Genomic DNA, 19591 nt, shown 5'->3' on the forward strand with positions numbered 1-19591 from the left:
TCTGAATAAAAGATAAGTTCACGGAAAGATGGTGTCCATTAGGGGGTTTTCAGCATGAGAGATCTGGATTAGCTGAAGTCTGTGGTTGCGCAGAACAGGAGATGTCAATCTGTGGCACTCTGGTTAGTTTAGAATGGTCCAGGCTGGCCGTTTTTAAGGAGGTAACAACAACTGTTTGGCAATTGATGGCACGTTTTTTTGTTTTTTTTTCCTCTTTTGGCAGAAAAAAAACAAATATATCAAAATACATTTGAAATTCAAAAAAAAAGAAAAGAAAAAAAGAGGAGGAATGTCAGTTTTTTGTGTACTCCAGACGCACACACGCGTACGTTTTATCTGTATGTGTGTATGTGTGTGTGTGTGTGTGTATTGAAGATGAGGCATCGGGTTGGAAGGTCCTACGGTATGGACTAAGATCCATGTTCACAAAAGCATTTTTTATAAGTGGGAGCACTGATCCATAATCACTGATCAGGCCCCTCTGGTCCATAAAATTTCAATCACTATGTAAAGGCAAAACTTATCGAGGATCAGCCCCAATACTGTGCTGCTGTACAAGCAGCACAAACACATTCAGATAGACAAGATTAGCCAAAGCAGGCAACAGGATTGCTCTCTGAAGTTTTGAAAGTGATGCCTTGGCACATCCAGGAGGGTGAAGCAGAGAGGAATGCATCTTTACAGGTTCATTTACCTACACATTACCTCAGGCTGGGGTGGGGACATACAATCTCACAAAGCTGTGTTTGCATGTGTGCGTGTGTATACAGTAGTAGGGTGGATAATTATCCAGACTTCGCCTGTCCTTGTAGTCTCAGTTCTCCTCACAGTTGCCAATCCCCTTTTAACAGGACTGACGATATTATGTTGGTGTATACATTGTGTAGATATGTGTGCGCATGTGTCTATGCGTTTCTAGGTGCTTAAGTGGTAAGTAAACAGGAAAACAACGTCCAAGGCAACAGATTTGTTTTGGAGAAAAAGGGAAATAAGAGGAAGGAAAGGAGGTTTTGAAAGAGAGTGAGTCCTGTCTCTACTGTGATCTCTGCCTTCTGTCCGCTGAAACCACCAGCATGTTGGCTACAATGGAGAGGCTTGTATTTCTGTACATGTAGCACCAAAACTAACAGGGGCCTGCCCTGTCTGTCCTGCACAGTTTATAATTTGTTTTTTTACTTTCCATATCAAGCAATTTACATCAGATATGTAACAGTAATAAGGTTAATTAGCCTCAAAATATAAACTAACCCTGCTATTGTCTGGCTAATGGAAGAAAATCAATATTTGACCATTTTTACAATATTGACTGCAAGAGAATCTTTTTGAAAAAAAAAAAATCTTTGTCTGGGTTGTGAGGACATAGATGAGTGATTTAGGAGATTTAAGCAAAACAGTGGTGAATGCCATTTAACTTAATTTCAAGCACTTTGCTTGCTTTCCTTTGGCCCAGTTTTGCACACTTCTGCTGACTATTTTCACAGAGATTTGCTGTTGGGCATGCCCAACTACTGCATCTCTCTTTCTTCAGAGCAAATGCTAGACAGACAGGCAGACAGATACACAGATGGGTTAAGACAGACAGACAGACGGGGGGTATAAATCCTTGGCTGTGGTCTAGAAAGCAATGTCAGATGCTTCTTGTTATGTCGACATACAATCATTTTGTCCGGCACGATTCACTACGTACCTCTAAATACATATTGTACACAAGAGTTAATTCAGTTGCTCTGACATGTAGCCAAACCTCTCACCGTGTAAGTGCGCAGGGCATGTCAGATGATAATAATTGCACAAAGAGGTATTCTGGAGGCCATGTCTACTGCGAAAACACACACACTCACCACCACCCCCACATACACACACTCTCTCTTCACATTCTACATGGGGGGTTTGATTTTCAGGCCATAAGGTAACTAGTTAGTCACTAGCAAGTTAGTTAGTTGGTTAGTTAGTATCAGAGGTGCATTGACTGGCATGGAGAGCCCACAGCAGGGCGGCGGCTCTAGCGTGCTAGCGATGTGTCATCATCGCTGTCGTGTGCATGGGCGCTAAATGTGGTCAGCCGCGGTAAATCTGTTTGAAGTGGTCACACTCGTTGCAGTAGCCCTGTTTCTCTTGGTTGGCGTAGTGGTCACAGCCTTGTGTCCGGCACCGCTGCTTCGACTTTTCTTTGGGCGCCTGCGCCCGTCTTCCTGGCTCTCTGCCTTGACCACGCGTGTGGCACTCTGGGCAGAGGTCTGTGCAACCCGGGGACACATTACTGCAGCCACTCCGCCGGCACTGAGTCTGGGTCTGGGATTGCTGCGAAGATCTGGGTTTTGCTGCTCGTTCACGCTTTTGTACAGAGAAAGAGCGAGAATGGAAAGAACTGTCAACAGGCGAAGAAGAAGAACACACGAAAAAAACAAGACATGTGAAGAACAGTGAGGAGTTATGAAGGTATGGCAGGTACCTACCAGAGGAGGGGACGTGCGATTTGCGACTTGGTTAAGTCTTGCACTTTGCTCTTTTACGTAGCACTTATCACAGTAGCCCTCCAGCATCACCTTGCCAACTGCACCACACCCAGGCCCACGACATCGTGAGGCATTCTGGAAGCCTGTCTCCAAACCATGCCGACTCTGGGCCGGGGCAGGAGGAGGAGTCAGGTCTGGAAGAAACAGTGGCCAACATAAGCAATGTGCCATATGACATTTGAATAACAACAAACAGAACAGTTAAATGAGATGTTTATTAAGACAGCTATACGGCTTTTATAATAAATTTTATATATACGAAAAGCGTGCAATGCAAGAAGTGTTTTCTAGTTTTGTTTTAGGACTTACGGTGATTTGTCTGATAGTCTACGTAGCAAATAGTGCAGAAACCCAGTTTCTCAGGTGTCCCAAAGAACTGGCAGCCAGATCTTTTACAAGGTCGGGCCACAGGGCCCTGCCAAGCTGAGGTGTGCCCTGGAGTTAGAGTGAGGCATGGCCGCTCAGTGTCCCTGGCCTGGGTCCAAGCTGAAGATGAGGCTTCAGTCCTGGGATTGATCTGTTGTGGCTCTCCCCTTTCTGGAGCCTGCTGTCTCTGCATGCAGGGTGGACACAAGCCATTGAATATCCTAAACGCCTCCTTTCTGCACATGTTACATCGCTCTGTCTCGGTCTCACAGCCTCCCCACTGGTTCCAGCCGGAGCCCTGGGCTGGGTGGGGAACGACAGGCCCCCCATTGGTCCCTGGCAGTCCTGTAGCGGCCGTTCCAACTCCAGGGGTTCCATGGTTTTGCCTGGAGTTGAAGCAGCGCTCACAAAGTCCATCATGCTCCACACTTAGGGTGAAGAGGCAGCCGGGTGTCTTGCACTTCATTGCATGTGTTTCACTGTATAGGCTGAGGCTGGGGGCGGTGGGCGGGGCTGAGCGGGGACTGGATAACACTACTCCTCTCCCAGATGAAGAGCATGGGGGGCTGCTACTTCTGGCCCCTCTGGAGCTCACCTCAGTCTCTGATCCCCCTATGACTCCTACCCCACCTTGTAAACCTCCTTCCTTAGTCTGAATTACCCCTTCTATCCTCGCTCCTCCACCAGTAGTGGCCTGCCGCTTTTCAAAGCATTCATGGCAATGAGGCTGCGTGTCCACAGAGACATAGAAGGTGCATCGTGGTGTGGCACAGCGGATCTCAATAAGCGAGAGCTGGGAGACGGAGAAGGGTGGCGGACGCTGTGGCTGGGCGGCCCATGCCTGCTCCTTGTCCTCCTGCCAGCGCTGGTACTCATGGTTCACAAGCTGTAGGTAGTCCTCCATCAGGTTCATGTCTTCAGGAAGGTTTCCCTCATCCAGCCTTAGGACAGAGACATACAATGTGGTTCTTAACTGCATTTTATTACTTTTTTCCCTTTCAAATTCATAGTTAGTAAAAGTAGTTTGGCTAAATTATCTTTGATAATCAGTCAAAAACAATTCTTATGCCATGAGCTGTTCAAGGCTGCATTTAACAATGGATGGAACTTATAATGCCCAAGTACCTTGCAGCTTTCATAATCTGTGTAATGTCATGGCCCAATCTGATAGGGATCTCTATCAGGTGCAGGTACTCTTTGAGGAGCCTCTCTTTCTGCTGCTGCTCCTTCTCCATCAGAAAATGAACTTTCAGTTCCTCAAAGCCATTCCGCCTCGGATTGATCAGCGGTACTGCTCGGATCTCTGGGAAATTCAGTTAAAGATACACAGAGCCAAATCCATGAACAGGGGTCCTGCTTTGTCCCTTTATCGTGCCAAATATATAACACCTATTTCTTTGTGATTTGTACCTGGACCACTGTCTTTGATGGTGATGAGGGGTGCAAAGTGCTGGGAGTCGTAGCCGAGCACTATTGGGTATTTGTAGCACTCTGTGGGTTGCCAGTGTAGAGGCAGATAAATCCCACCCACATTCAGAGGAGAGATGGAGGTGCCGGATTTCATACTCCTGACCACCTGGTCTGTTGAAAGAACAAAGATTTAAGAGTTTATAACTCTCTAACAAATGACAATGAACAACTTTTATAGAGCTGCACCCAATTCAAGTGGAATAAATGGAGCAATGTGCAGTCATTTTAGGATTTTAGATCCTGAAAAAGCAAGCTTTGCTCAAATATGACTGCAAACATGTTTCTGCATATTTATTTTTTTATATTTTGAAGTTGAGAAATCATCAGTAGTCATTTGAGATTCTTTATTAAGATAGACAGTAAGTGACACAGTGCATTAAGAAGACTTCAAAACAACCGAGAGCAAATGTTGAGGAATGGTGGTGATATATTATACATTACAAGATGTGCTCTTACAAAACCAGTGAGTCTTTGAGGGCTAACAAGGATAAATAAGCATAATTTGAGATGATAAAAAAGGGAGTACCTGCAATGACGATGATGGGTCTGCGGAGAATGTTGGAGAGGATGAAGATGTGGATGTCCTCCAAAGAATCAAACTGGAGGCCATTGCTACTGGAGACTGGCGATGCCATCTTCACAATCTTTTCCCACTCATCCTCCCAGTTCTGGAACAAATGCACACAATTAGGAAATAAACTTCTGCATGAGCACAGTTTTCTCAAAGCAAAGTAATGGAAAATGGATCTAGTTGAAAATTCATACCATGGTGGTGTATCGGAGTCCAGTTTGGGTGAACTCCTGAGATTGGAGCAGCTCTGCCTGGAAGCGAGCTTTGAAGACGCCCGTGTCAGTTTCTTTCAAAACACCATGGAGAGCTTTCCGAAGAACCAGGTCTGTGTCCTGAACACCCAGCATGTACTGAGAGGCTGCATGAAGCAAACAGTTCCCATCTCCTACAGACACACAAAGAGGAGGCAAGAAAACACATGTGTTTTTAGTACTATGGTTGGTTGATTTTGTACACAGGACACAAAGTTCTCCTTCTGTGAATAGGCACATGCACACGCACACATACAAAGGCTATGCACATACAGCATAAAAAACAGGCAACTGCAATGTGTACACACACACACACACACACACACACACACACACACACACACACACACACAAGTGTAACTAAAGTCTGGGGATTTCCAGGCCGCTGGGCTGGTCGTTAGTATCTGGTGTTTCGACTATTATATGACCCTTATACATCTAACAGTACACACGCCACAGACAAGGCTGATAAAAATGACCCGTAATTTCCCCGGAACATGTTTTTGAAAAACTGAATCTTTTTACAATCTAAATCTGTATAGAAAACCAGAATTCTCACATACATATATTTGTTTTTGCCAAACGTATGTGCCTTTATCACTGCAGCCAGTCAGTAGAATATAGGTAAAGACTTGGTTGCTGAAAAGACGAGTGTGTGAGAGCGTGAGCGGCTAAAAATCCTGGAATTTTATTTATTCTCCTTTGGCAGTACTGGGTCTTTTTCTCATTGTGAAACAGCAGAGCCCATATTTGTTAATGTGTGCAGCTCTGAAAAACCCTGTTGCCACACTAAACACAGGAATTTCCCTGTACTAACTTCTGTCTTTCATGCGAGTGCATGTGTGCATGCTCCCCTCCTATGATCCCAACTCATCAATGCTACTCAGCTGGTCCTGTACTTTCCACAAAGGCGTGACTTGGACCGGATGGAATGTTATCTTTTTAAATACTACAATCAACACCCGATGAATGCTGTGATTAATGAGCAGAGATAACATGGGTCCTCACATGCACAAGCATATACACATGAACTGTAATGTGTACTTCTTTTTTTTCCCTCCACAAACATTTACCTGGCAGTAACTTCATACACATAAAGCATCTGCACCCTTCTTTGTATAATACTGCTGTATTAAACAGGCGTTTTCAAGATCTCTCCTCTATACAGGAAAAGTTTAAGTTTAAGTAGGTTTAAGAAACAGCTAGGAAAAAATTTCGAAAAAAAAGGATCATAAAATGTTGTTTTGTTTTGATGCAAGTGTTAAATAGGCCAAAATCTGATCTCAGTGTAGCATTAATTGTTGTGTGGCTCAATTAATGCAATCTAAGCTACAGTTGTTTTCTTTCAACTGAAGGAACATCTCGCTGTATTTAAAGAGAGAAAAAAAAACACTTCTCCATTTCAGACCAGCTAGATGTTGTTCCATTTCAGTGCTCTTGCATCACTCAGCAAAAACATAAAATGCAAGGCTTTTTTAATAAAAAACACCAGACATATGTAGGCCCAAAGGTACACACAAATCCAAACAAATGTCCACACACGTAATCACTTCCTCTTGCATGAAAAAAAGTCATGATCACAAAGTGAGGTGCCTGAAAACTAAAGATGAAAGTGGTTCAGCAGCTCCCATCAGGTTATATATAGATACTTCCTCTGTGGCAAGCTGGGGAACTTCCTGAAAACATACCAGTGCAGAGCCAGACTTAAGTTGATTTGGTCACTGTCCAGGTGACAGCACAAGTTTGCAACAGTGTGCTTCCAGCAGGGCTGCACTTTCCCACACCTTGTCTGCAGGTTGTTGTGTGAGAATGGCCCAAGATTTGTGACTGTAAACAACTGCAGTAAATTATTACCAAACTAGAAAAACGCTCATAGATTATCCACTAAGGCCAATGTCCCATTTTACAGAAAGTGATATGGAAAATTTCACTGGCTCATCCTTTGCTCATGCGTCGCCTCCTCATCAAGTTTTTCCTTGTGTAGTCTTGCTTATAAAAACAAAGTGCACATACCACATACCCCAATCTAGGAGGAATAATGTGGATGCCCCAAAAGAAACCTAAAAGCTTTATTTGTAAGGCAGAACACTGCAGCAGTGTATGTGTCCTCCCAGTAACTTAACCATGAAGTTAGTGTATTGTAGCTGAACAAATCCTTCCTGATGGGGACACATGACAGACATGGGATACTGTTTGGGAAAACCCCACGGATGTGTCCGAGACATTCAAGACAGAAGAGAGACTGAATTCTAATAAAGCCTTGTTTTACTTGGAGGAAAAGTTGGATGTATCAGGAAAACGGATGTGGCCCTGTTATTTTAATTGAAGCGGAGTGGAAGTTTTATGAGTCTGGGTTTTTTTTGATGGTCAGTTATATTCTGTGGTCTTGCTTCGTAATTAAGCCGGGCTCGGGGAAATTGGTTATGGGGTTTGGATCTTTAGTGCATTTGCATAGACCAAATGAGATAAGGATTTTGGGTTCACTGGTAAATTCAGTTCTGAGATGATGTGGAGACAGATATCCGACAACGGCGCTGGACATCAGTGAACAGACTTCTTCTCTCTCACGTTTTCTTTCTGTATTTGTGTGTGTCTGCTGAGCTCCAGTGACTCAGCAGCAGTCAGTCAGCCTTGTGTGTGTGTGAGTGTGTGCGTGCGTGCGTGTTGTCCGTCCTCTGCTCAAAGTCACGTCTGGGTCCTTCAGAGTTAGACGCTCCGGCACTAAATTCTGTCTCCTCTTTATGACATCATCTTCGCAAACCAGGAAATTCCAGCCAGGTTACTGGCAGCAGAAGTCATCCGTTTTGGTCATCAATTAAGGGGTCTTTGCAAGGGGGAATTATGTGCTGATGACAGTTACAGTAAGTCCTTCAGTGATTACTAACTTCAGAATTGGCAGGGACCCTTTCAAAGAGTTTCACTATTTAAAAAAAGTACTGTAGGACATAACACATCCAGCAAGTTCCTCAACCATCCAGTAATTATTCAAAGTAACTTCTGATATGTGACCAATGTAGGAATTTCTCACATGAGAAAGAAAGAAACTATTTCCTCTGGAAACTCACATGTTTAGCACAAAGCTGCAATTATGACTGATTTCCTCTTCCTCCTTCTGTTGTGAAGCTATAGCTGATGATTCCTCTCAAAAACCTTGCTCTCCATTAACTTTAAAATAGATCTGATGTACACAGCAGCTGTGTTTAAGCTACTGCAGTATAGATGGAAAAGGCCACCAGAGACACACACGTTTGCTTTAACAAGGTCTGATGAGCTCTAACAGATCATCACAAACACAAATCCATAAAGTCACATAAAGTCAGGCAGGTGGGGAATTTAAGGTAAAACGGTGTGTTTTTTTGACATCCACTGACATTCACTAACACACACCTACACAGAAAAAGAGGGGGCATACCCCAAATGCAGCAAATGAAAAACTGTGGAAATAGTTGGGTCTGAAACATCACAGACAGTAAATAACAGTCCTGCATGTGACGCCAGAGAATTTCCCAGTACACAACTATGATCAGAAGTAATCAGGCCCGAGTCTACATGTTTGCCTGCCCTGGGATGTTCCCGTCTTACAACATTCACGTAACAGAAAACATGACTTAGCAGTGGGGTGCCTAAAGTCAAACACTAAGGTCGGCACAGTAAAACCAAGGGGGCTGCTAAATGAGTCTATGTGAAAGCGGAACTCACGTCCCTCGATTGTTGTCATTTACAGTAACCCTGCCTGTGAGTAATGACATCTCAGAATTTGCATATCAAATAGTCCTGACTCATAAGAGCTCACCATCTCTCTCATAGAAAATGAAACAAAAGCAAAACACATCCTGTGTTGAGCGCAATATGTTTTGCTTCTAAAATCAAGGAGAAATGGTTCAACATTAGCTCTGTGACCAATCTGCTGAATTGTTCTATTCGTGTTGAATATCACCTACTGCTCCAACAGCAGTTATTTACGGTGCCCTCTGCTATACAACCAATAATATAAAACATCTTTGAACATCAACAAAGCTTCGTGGAGCTTCATCCACTTACAAGACCACCACAGAAATCTGGTTTACTGTAGCCTCCATATTCCAGAACAGCTCCTCAACATCAGCATAATCGTTCTTACCATTGGTGCGTAAGGGCACCATCTTCTTCAACTCCCCACACCAGTTGAGCTTTTTCTCCTTCTCTAATGAGGCCTGCATGGCTCGGTCCAGGATGGCGGCCTGAACCACCTCCCTGAAGGCCTGGGGGAAGTGGTTCATGGCGATCATCTCCAGCGTGTACCGGTGCATACCCCGCAGGTGGTGCATGAGGCCACCGCTGGCAGCAGGCTTCACCACATCGTTAGGCACTCGCTGTCGGATCTTCACTGCCTTGAGCAGGTTGGAGACAAACAGGAATTTGGGGAGGAAGTTCTGACCCTGCGACATGGCGGATGGCTGGCCAGGTGAATGGAAGGAGGGGAGGAAGAGGAGCAAGGAGGAGAGGAGGAGGAGGAGGCACCAACCACCGATGCCGGATCAACGTGGAAACTGGATGGAGAGAAGCGGAGAGGACATGTTATTTCACAGCAGGGATTTGTGGGAAATTTTCAGTGGAGAGTCCCCTTCCTAACAAATTAAGACTTAAGGCACAACTTAATTTACAGTTTGTTTGGGAAACTACCCATCACAAAGGATGATTCCAGTATGGAGGCTGTATGGTGCTTTTTCCTGGAGATTCTGCTGGGCCCAACTGAATAAAGTACACAAAGACCCCTTTGTATTCTTGTTTGTTCTTTTAATTCTCCTTTTTGTCTTGATGGTTTTTGAGAGTTTCCCTCAACAGGGCTTCCTAGTGTCCCACTGAGCTCAAAGACTTCCAACAATAAACGGGTGCTTTCCAGACCTTAACCGAAGGCCACCCAGGGCTTCCCAGGCTGATGGGAAGGTCACAAGGCCTCCTCCCTCAACAGCCTGCATAAAGTCTCCATTTAAAAGGCTGGGAATCATTAGAAAAATTATAGGCTTTCAGTACAGACACAAACACTGCTCTCAGTACAGGAGGAAGATAATCTAACCTGGGTTTACGTCACTCCCTGAAGTCATTTAAAAGACAAGCAGCTGCAGAATTATTTCCCCTAAATAAAGTAGTAGTAGTAGTAGTAGTATTTATTTATTGTCATTGTCAAGAACAATGAAATTGAAATAAAATACAACTTTAATTCAGCCACGTTTCCCAATTTGTTACAGTAATTTGAAAGCTAGGAAAATTAGGGAAACTTTTGGCAGTTTTTATACTTTAAGTATAAAGGTACTGAGGTTCAATGCACAACCTCTATACCCAATTTGAGTCAAGTTTGCTAAAGGGAAGGTTTTAAAGGACTATTTCCCCTCACATTTCAACGCAGTGAAGACGCATTAGCAGTTTAGAGGAAGTAGAAAGTAATGGTCAGCAAGTGGGCCTGGAGTTTTGCTGACTTTTAAACTTCCCACAACATCCTTCTATCAACCTCTCGCAAGCTGGCAGTCAGGTCGAAAGATACTGTTCGAGTCCACAAACACCTGAACAGCGAGCTTCTATTGGCCTCTGTGCCTTTACTACCCAAACAGCAGCAGGTGCAACAACAGACTAGGCCGTGCTAAAGGGCTAGTCAGTCACATGAGGGACCAGACAACAGACACCTGGATGTCAGGGAGCATGTTGACACGAATCATTAGCGTGGCGTGCTGTCACAGCGGGGCACACTTTAAGGCAGACAGACAGCAGCACCCGGGTGGACGCTGCGGTTTAGGATGGCTGGCTACACAAAAACACAATAACAGGAGACTTTGCTGACGTTAAAGGCTTACGTAATTCCAATGACAACTACCTTTGGAACAATGTAGCGTTCAATCGCGTCTAACAGCGCGGGTATCGATACACTGTAGCTTCGCCGATGCCACATTTGGCTGTTTAAATGTCCTGCTATCCGCTCGAGGGTGACGTCTTTGTAAACAATGGCTGTCAAAGCCACTGTCGTGAGCAGGCTTCAAGCTTCCTCCGTGTCCCCAGAAACACGACCATACATTACTCAAGGCCCAAACGTGGTCTTACCCACCAAGTCTCACCCAATTGCTAAGAAATGTGTGTCCACATGGGGAGGCACAAGGAGGGAAGGCTGGCGTCTTACCTGTGTAATATGTCGGGGTAATAACAAAAGCCTCCCGGATGCTCAGGCTAGTCCTCTCTCAGCCACTTCACTCAGCCTCACCGCAGCGGTCCTCGGCGCCATTCAACCTTCTCTTTCTTTCAGTATCAGATCTATTTTGGAGCCCTCGCAGCCTGCGAAGCCTTTCAAAAGAATACACACGTACGATAATGATAGTTTTTTTAAAACAAGGAAAAAGTCCAAGTCAAAGGGGATTTCCACACGGGGACTTTCCGTCCACCCATTTTCCTCTCTCTCTCTCTCTCTCTCTTACTCACTCACACACACACACACTCACACACACAACCGCTGTAGTTGCAGCTCATTGCCACCAGGGGGTCTTTACTATCTGTCTGACTCGATACTGAAAAGCATATCCCACCTACTGAGCACAAAGGAGCGTCACTGAGGGAGGGAGGCAGTTCGCGTCATACTCTATTTCATGAGACAGCCTTAAAAAATAAATCATTAACCTTCAGAATCAGCAAATGAGTAAGGAAAACGAAGCTCATTACCTGATTGTGAAATGGATTTGAGTTGTTGACTGCATGCACTGATATGTGCATTCATGGTCTGATGACTGTAGCTATTGAAACAATGATGCGATGGTGCTTTAATTGTTAGCAAATCATGTAAATATAATTACAGACTTTCAGGTTCTTGGGGATTCCTGTCTTGCTCAAAGATATTTAAGAAGCAGATGTGAGCTCTTTGCTAACCCGCTGGTTCATTCACTACATTAGTAAGTTAGCTCAATGTTCATGTAAAGTGAAGTTTTCTTTTATTTTGGCAAAAGTTTCTAGCTCTTCCCACCCAAATCACAAAACAAAAATTGGTTTCCTCTTAAAGGAAGCCTCTTAACCTCCATATGTCTCCACCTAATGGAAACGTAAACTGACACTTGGTTAAATTGTGCCTCTCATTTTCATGTGAGTTCAATACTAAACATCAACAGATGATCTTTGCTCTAGTCTACCAAGAAAAGTGTGCATCTTCCATCATCCAGCAACCCACCTGACTTTGGCTGTCAAGGCGGCTAAAGCATTACAACAGTCAAGTCACAAGTCTGTTGTGCACCTGTGGTTTGTTGTGGTTGACAAGTTTTATTATCTTGACTGAGCTTCTAGTATGTGGCAGAGCATGCTTAACTGTTTTACTGCGGTCTACCATTCAGAAGCTGCAACGGAAAAGTAGTCAGAGCTTTATGTTTTATTTCCAAGTGTAGCGTTTGCTTAAGTTATGCATGATGCTAACACATGCAACTTGCTGGAGTTGCATGTGTTAGCATTATGCACGCGAAAAAGAGGTGTGACACATTTAGATGACATAAAGAGACAAATATTTTTAGGCTTTGTGTGATGGGTGTGTTCCAACACAAATAAAGTTTCAGTTTAGCATTTAGGAGGAGGTGAAAATACAAAAGTTGGAAAAGCCCACATGCTGCAAGTTACAAAAGCAAAATTTTTAGATGGTTTGATTTCCTTAAGTCAATCAAAAACAAAACATAAATTCAATTTGCAGTACTACTGGGACCAAAAAGTTAAAGAGCTACATATAACTTAGCATCGACTTACTATACAACACACTGGGGCCAGTATTTTTTATTTTTTATTAAAACATGCATACACCCCCTGATTTCTTTTTTGATTAACTTGTCAGTTTAACTTACCAAAGTCTTCTTGACTTCTTGAATTAAAGGAAAACTGAAGTTGACTAAGTCATTAGACAGGAAGGAGCGGTAAGTTTATACTTCTCTCTAGTCCTTTTGAAGCATAAAATCAGAATTGCTTATATATATATATATATATATATATATATATATATATATATATATATATATATATATATATATATATATACATATACATATATATATATATATATATATATATATATATATATATATATATATATATATATATACATATATACACCAAGTACCTGCAGAGGGTCAGGCAAGTCCTGAGGAGTCAGCTGAATGGTAAGAACAAGATCCGGGCCATCAACACGTACGCCCTGCCCGTGATCGCCCTATGACAGCTGGGATAGGCTCCAGAAACTCACTAAGTGAGCGGGGTAAAGCAAATCAAAGAGTTTAATAAAGGAGCTGGCACTTTATTTGCAACTTTAATTCACACACACGCAGACGCAAATATGCACATGCACATTTAAACTGTGTCGTGTATTGCGCTGTCCTGGGCCACTTAAGATTAGATTAACATGCCATGACCCATTCTGTGATTCCCACCCCTAATTTCTAGTGTCATAAAATAGATAAATCAGAAAAAATAACCAAGTACAAATAGTATATTTTGCACGGCGTGCAAATACGAGTATTCGGTCCAAATCCCAGCTGTCATGGGCCGAGAAACAGAGCACAGTTACCACAGAACTGTCGCAAATTAATGTCGGTCTGTAAATTTGTTCTCAGTTAAGTGATAGATAATTTATAATGTCATCTTTTCAGTGTTGAATCAACCATTAGAAAGACCACAGAAACTTGGTTGTCATTAGGTTTCAAAAGAAGATTAATCCAGCCAGAGTCACAGTAACTGAAAGTAGCTTTAACAAGAATTTGGCATCCTAACAAACATGTTTATTATGTAAGGGCAGGATTCACGTAAATCTAGAGTAGGCCTGAAGCTGAGGTAAAACTTTATTCTATATTTTTCCCACTGTGGACAAATATCCACTTCACCGCTGTGAAAGAAGATAGTTCGTCTTAATCTTGCGGTTGTTATCCTGTGCTGATCCTCACTTTTTATTTCCTTTCTCCTACCTGTGGAAAGACTCCTACTGCTGTGTTGAGCTGCCCCAACAGTTGAAACTACATTTCAGTTTTCTACCTACTTGGGGAAAGAAACTTAAAAAACACCTGACAGCATTCACGAGGAATGAGCTCTGTGAATCAGTCTTACCTTTCGAAGTTTCAAGCTGTTGCCCTTGAGGTAATGCTTTGCACGCACCGGCTGTTAAAATGAACATCTATAAAGTCACTTTGACTGACCTCAAAAAGGCCTTTGATTGAGTAAGTGGGCACTTAAGAAAAACCCATCTAACTCTGGTCTGTTTTGACTGAATGCTGCTGAGGGGGCTATTGTAGATAAAGCTAAAAATTTCAGTTTCCAAACTTTTTAAAAGTTCCTTACTGAGTCACATGCTGGCTGAGTCATTGGCCGGAAGTCAATAATCAATACTAGCCGGCTGTGGAAGTGGTGAAAGCTAAGTAGCATAGTCATCAGCACATGGAAACCCCCAGAAGGGACAACTGGCCCACTCCGCTGTTTCAAATCACCAGTATGAGCAATCCTCCTTTAGTCACTGCCCCCACCACCGCCACCACTATTGTCTCATATCAATGCTGAACTTTTCCCTCATTAAATGACCTATATTAGACCAGCAGATGATACTGTAATAAAACCACCTGACCATTGTACTGCAGTCCACATTTCCTTATAACGTCTGGAAGGATTTATGTCTGTCAAGAAAAGGTCAAAGGATTCCACAGTAGTGCATACTTTTATAACTTTCTTCTCAAAACTGAATAGTTTTTCAGTTAAGTTACATTTTTGAGGATATGCTGCACACCATGCAGAGATGGGGCAAGTTTTTGGCTAATAGTTCTTTGGGAATCCCATTGTTGGTGCAAAAATAGAATTTTATGTCTGTCAAGCTGTGTTATTGTTAGCATTTTTTTAAAAATATATAGAATAGGAACAAATGTGTTTTTGTGACAGGCTGCTAGTAGCAAAGTCCCAGGAGATGCATTTTATAATGGGGTCTTTGTTAAGTTGTCTGTTATGTGTAGACAGAACACTGCTTCATCCCTCTATAGTTGAATAATTCATAGGTCAGTGCTTAAAAAACAACAAAAACCCCAAATATTCTTTTCTTAAAATAGTCAGGTACAAGGACTGGACTGAAAATGAGTGAAAAAAGTGAAAAAGCAAAAAAACAAAACAAACAAAACAACAACAACAAATTAGAAACCCCTGGAAAGATCTGCAGAAAGTCTGGAGAGTTATTGCTTAAGACCACTTTTAAAACATTACACACAAGTTTAGCCTTTCCCTGGAAGCAAAATATAAAAATTCAGGGTGACTCAAGATTATTGCACAGTTTGTTTCCATTTCATTTATTTTGGACTTTTTTCTTCACCTCATTTATTTGTCAATATTTGCTTTAAATAATTAACACACAAGAGGCCTTTTAAAACAATTAAAGTAATAAATATAATAATAATTTAGATATGTACAATGCTTTTCAAAAAATCCAAGGACACAAATATGTTGCATTGATAAAATAAATTGAGATGAAAGTACTGGCAGTATGCAGTGCAGTAAGCTCTAACTGGATTGGCTGCAACAGTAAACTATTGCTTACAAATAAATGCATCAGCAACAATAACTTACTAAAAAAGTAGATGTCAGCTTGACACTTTTAGCCTCTACAGACATGATGGCTACTTACTTTTAATTGAGCAACTTCATCAATGCAGGACTTTTTTGCAGAGGTAAAGGTCTTGAATACATCCTACAATGTTGCCATCTTGAAACACCAAAGTTGAACAGCTTTTGAAAACCCATGAACATGCAGACAGAGGGGTCTGCAAAGATTTCACCCTTTCTTCAAATTAAAAAAACATAAAAATGATCAAATTCAAATAAATATTGCTAGTGTGCATTATATTCCTTGGCAGTCTATTGAAACCTTGCATATTAGGGGATTTTGTTGATGCTCTAAAGGAAGCAACAGTTGCTAACATGAAGTAGAAATCTGACTCACTGAGACTTTGATAGTAACCTTTACTTTAAAATGTGGCATCCACTTTTTGATCTTAGCTGGCAGCAAATCCGTGCTGCTGCTTACTTCCAATGCTTTTGTTGCATGCTGTATGTGCTTTGTTTTAAAGCTTGAGACATTTGCCAAAACAACAAAAACATGAGCTTTGCAAAATCTTAGTCAAGCCTAATAATGTTGGCATATACACCCTGCCCAGTCTCCTCATCTGTGTTAAAAGGCGGAGCACAAGTGGAATTGGGGATTTATGACAGGTATGTCGGATATGTACATCCTGCTGGTAAACCATTTACTTTACATTAATCTATCAGCCTCATTCTTACCCATATACATCCTCCAGAGTCAAACGTCTCTTGTGTTCTGACAGTGCGGCCAGTCCCTCAGAGTGACTTCTGAACCCGGATTGTTCCATCAGAGCCCCAAAAGCTTCGGAGCCCCATCCTGGTATGAGGTGGCAGAAGAGCGGGGAGAACCCTGGAGAGAACTGTGAAGAGGAACATCTCAATGTTCTTCTGACTCTTCTTCTCAGTGGAAAGCACCTCGGAGGCGGATCGAAACCAACCCCCACTAAAAAATTAGTATACACAGCTTTGTGTAGGGGTGAAGACTGACATTCACATTGTTTAATTGTGATATGTCCCCCTTTTTATGGGCCACTACTCCTAAGAAAGTAGTAAAAGTTGATGCTGACTGGTTCAGAGAAAGCAGTTGTGGATTGAACAGCTGGTTGATGACGCAGCCACGGAAGCTCTTGTGCTGATCAAGCCTGACCTCCAGTGGCAATTGTGTGGAAACACAAACTAAAGGGAACCAGTGAGCTACTAAAGCTGTACTGGTAACCTGTGGCAAAGAGTAATTGAGCATATTGGTTCAAGAATTGTACCACAATAAATCTTTGAAGTATTTACTGTTTTCTTTCTTTAATTTCTGCTTTTGCTCCAATACAATACAGAAGGAAATACAGCACATTTCACACCACAATTACTTACTAACGTCAGGGACTTTCCAGAGTCGTTGTAGAACATAAAATTAATATAAAAACTTGGATTTACATCATAAAGTTAGTAAATAGTATTTGAAAATCTAAATATTTTGTGACCCTGAAGAAGCTATAAAAATGGTTCTTCTGATGAGAGTGCATGGGAAACTGAGGGCTGAATTTTCTTTTCACCAAATGCACTTGACATTAGACAAACAACGTCTTCAAATGCTCAACATGAATTCATCCATATATTCCGGGTTGTGTGGATATTTGGACGTCAGTTCACACATCAAGCATTCATTTGTGTTATGTTCGATGCCTGCAATGTTTGTAAAGTAACTTAACATTTACATAGTCCATTATACAACATATGTTGTGATTTGTCAACTTCTGAGCACTTCCGCATGCTCACATTGATGGTGAACTGTTAGTAAGTTGGAGATAATAGTAGAAACATTACCTGATCTGAAGAGTCTCAATTTCTGCAGCTGTATTTGGATGGCAGGGTCAGAATTGGGCAGAAACAACATGAAAGCATGGATCCATCCTGCCTTATTTAAACAATCAGCTCACATTTTTTGTGGTTTTGAAATGGTGTGGGCCTCTTAGTACCAATTAAGCATCATTTAAACATCACAGACTAAGTGAGTAATGTTGCTAACCATATCCAACCCTTTATGACTGCAGTGTATTCATCTCCAAAGAATAAAATAATCTCTGAAGGAAAACAGGGATCGACGTGAAGCGCACCTATTAAAGTGACCAGTGAGTGTATAACAGCATTAGAAGTAATGTACCGTTTAATGTACTGATATTGCTTTCATTTAATTTCTATAACAATATTTTTGCTACTTTCCTTGTGGAATCACTCGTTCTTAAACTTCAGGGCTTACAAAAACATGTTGACTTTTAATTTTAACTGATATGCTGAATTTAAAAAAAAAACAACTTTTACAGAGATAAAACCAGCAGCTGAGAAGTTTTTCACTGTTAGAATTTCCTGTTTATATGAACCACATTTCTATTCATTTCTATTCCCTGTTAATATCTCTATCTCATCACCAGCATGTTTATTCTGTAACTTCTCAGACCTGAGGGGGTCAGCATTGTGCAGATAAAGACAGCAGAAAATCGAGCACATAAATTACAAAGATGCGTTTAATGTGTTAAAGATATCATCTTACAGTGCTGCTTTTTCTTAGAGCTGCACTTTCGGGAGATTTTTACAGCAAAGAAAAGAAACAAAAGTCTCTTCGTCTCAAGTGAAAGTTGTTGATACTTTCTTGTTATGCACAACTGTTGAATAAATATTACTTCTTTTTGTCTTCATGCTCAATTATTCACGGAGACTGAAGAAGTCACTCCCACTGAAAAGGCTATGTCCACACAAACAGATTCAACTTTTTGGGATATCTTCGTTTTGTGTTGTTGGTCAAACATGTCAAAAACATTTAAACATGATCCACCAACGAAAAAGGAATAACTGTGGAAGTACTCAGTAGTTTTATTAAGCACCTATTTTATATGTGTTTATATTGTAGATGTACTGTGTAGCAAAATACACTGCAAATACCCAAGTTTGACTATCATGAACTGTGGTGCTACATGAACAGAAAACAATGGTGCAGCAGATTTTCGCTCTGTGACGTGAAAAACAGAAACAACACAGAGGGAAAATAATTATAGTCCATGGTGTGGATTAAAAAGTTCCAGTGTGATACCATTTGTTTCACTTTCTTTCTCTTCCTGCTTCAGTGCTGTGTTACTTTCCCTTACGATCTCTGCCTTTGTGTTGTCTTTCCCTTCCCCTACCTGTCTCTGTTCTTGCCACTCCCATTTTACAGAGAAACCAAACTTGCCACAACATGCTGAGCAAAGTCTAATTCCCAGTCAGGGAGGTGCTGGGTGTGTACACCAGAAATGTATGACTCACATCGTTGGATCTCTGAGCTGTTTATCACCAATGTGTGTCTCCACTTGTATGTGGTAACAAATGCTCTGTGTGTGACGATAAACTACGAGTGGCAAATTAATGTTATGCTGCCAATACCACTGAACAAAAACTCAGGTTGACATGCACATTTAACTTTAATTTATAACTTTGAAGTTACCGATGAGAAACCCACCAGTCACTTTATTAGGTACACCTTGTAAGTACTTGGTTGAACACTCTTTTGGAGTTACAGAACTGCCTTCATTCTTTGTGGCACAGATTCAACAAGCTGCAGATTTGCTGGTGGCAAAGTGTTTGATTGTGTTGACTGTGATTAGTGACTGTGAGTACTGTGAACTCACTGTCATGCTGAAGAAACCAGTTTGAGATTACATAATCCTCCTGCGAGCAGCCATCATAAGATGGGTACACTGTAGTTAGAAAAGGATAGACATGGTCAGCAGCAATACTCGGGTAGGCTGTAGCATAAGGCTGTCCAAAGCGTGCCACTAACAGCCTGAGCCGTTGATATAAAG

General features: G+C 41.8%; 1 protein-coding gene and 1 long non-coding RNA gene across 4 annotated transcripts in view; one reads left to right on the plus strand and one right to left on the minus strand.

The window, feature by feature from the left end:
* LOC113034925 (uncharacterized) overlaps positions 1–16985 on the plus strand; it is a 75461-nt gene extending 58476 nt beyond the window's left edge. Inside the window, exon 3 of the long non-coding RNA XR_003274259.1 lies at positions 16508–16985. This is a non-coding gene — a long non-coding RNA (uncharacterized LOC113034925). The remainder of the gene's footprint in view (positions 1–16507) is intronic.
* tnfaip3 (tumor necrosis factor, alpha-induced protein 3) lies at positions 239–11631 on the minus strand. 3 transcript variants are annotated; one of them, XM_026190095.1, is made up of 9 exons: positions 11323–11631; positions 9295–9703; positions 5118–5308; positions 4879–5020; positions 4293–4463; positions 4008–4185; positions 2826–3823; positions 2457–2650; positions 239–2334 (listed from the first exon to the last, which is right to left on the minus strand). In XM_026190095.1, exons 2-9 carry the CDS (start codon positions 9599–9601, stop codon positions 2059–2061), a joined length of 2457 nt encoding a protein of 818 aa, XP_026045880.1. In that variant the 5' UTR covers positions 9602–9703; positions 11323–11631; the 3' UTR covers positions 239–2058. The 3 variants fall into 3 exon arrangements, with proteins under 3 accessions (XP_026045880.1, XP_026045882.1, XP_026045883.1); XM_026190097.1 differs by lacking the exon at positions 11323–11631 and adding an exon at positions 11023–11307; XM_026190098.1 differs by lacking the exon at positions 11323–11631 and adding an exon at positions 10549–10992.
* Positions 16986–19591: the final 2606 nt, after the last annotated feature.

The sequence above is a fragment of the Astatotilapia calliptera genome, chromosome 13 (genome assembly GCF_900246225.1).
Source record: "Astatotilapia calliptera chromosome 13, fAstCal1.2, whole genome shotgun sequence".
Classification (NCBI taxonomy): domain Eukaryota; kingdom Metazoa; phylum Chordata; class Actinopteri; order Cichliformes; family Cichlidae; genus Astatotilapia; species Astatotilapia calliptera.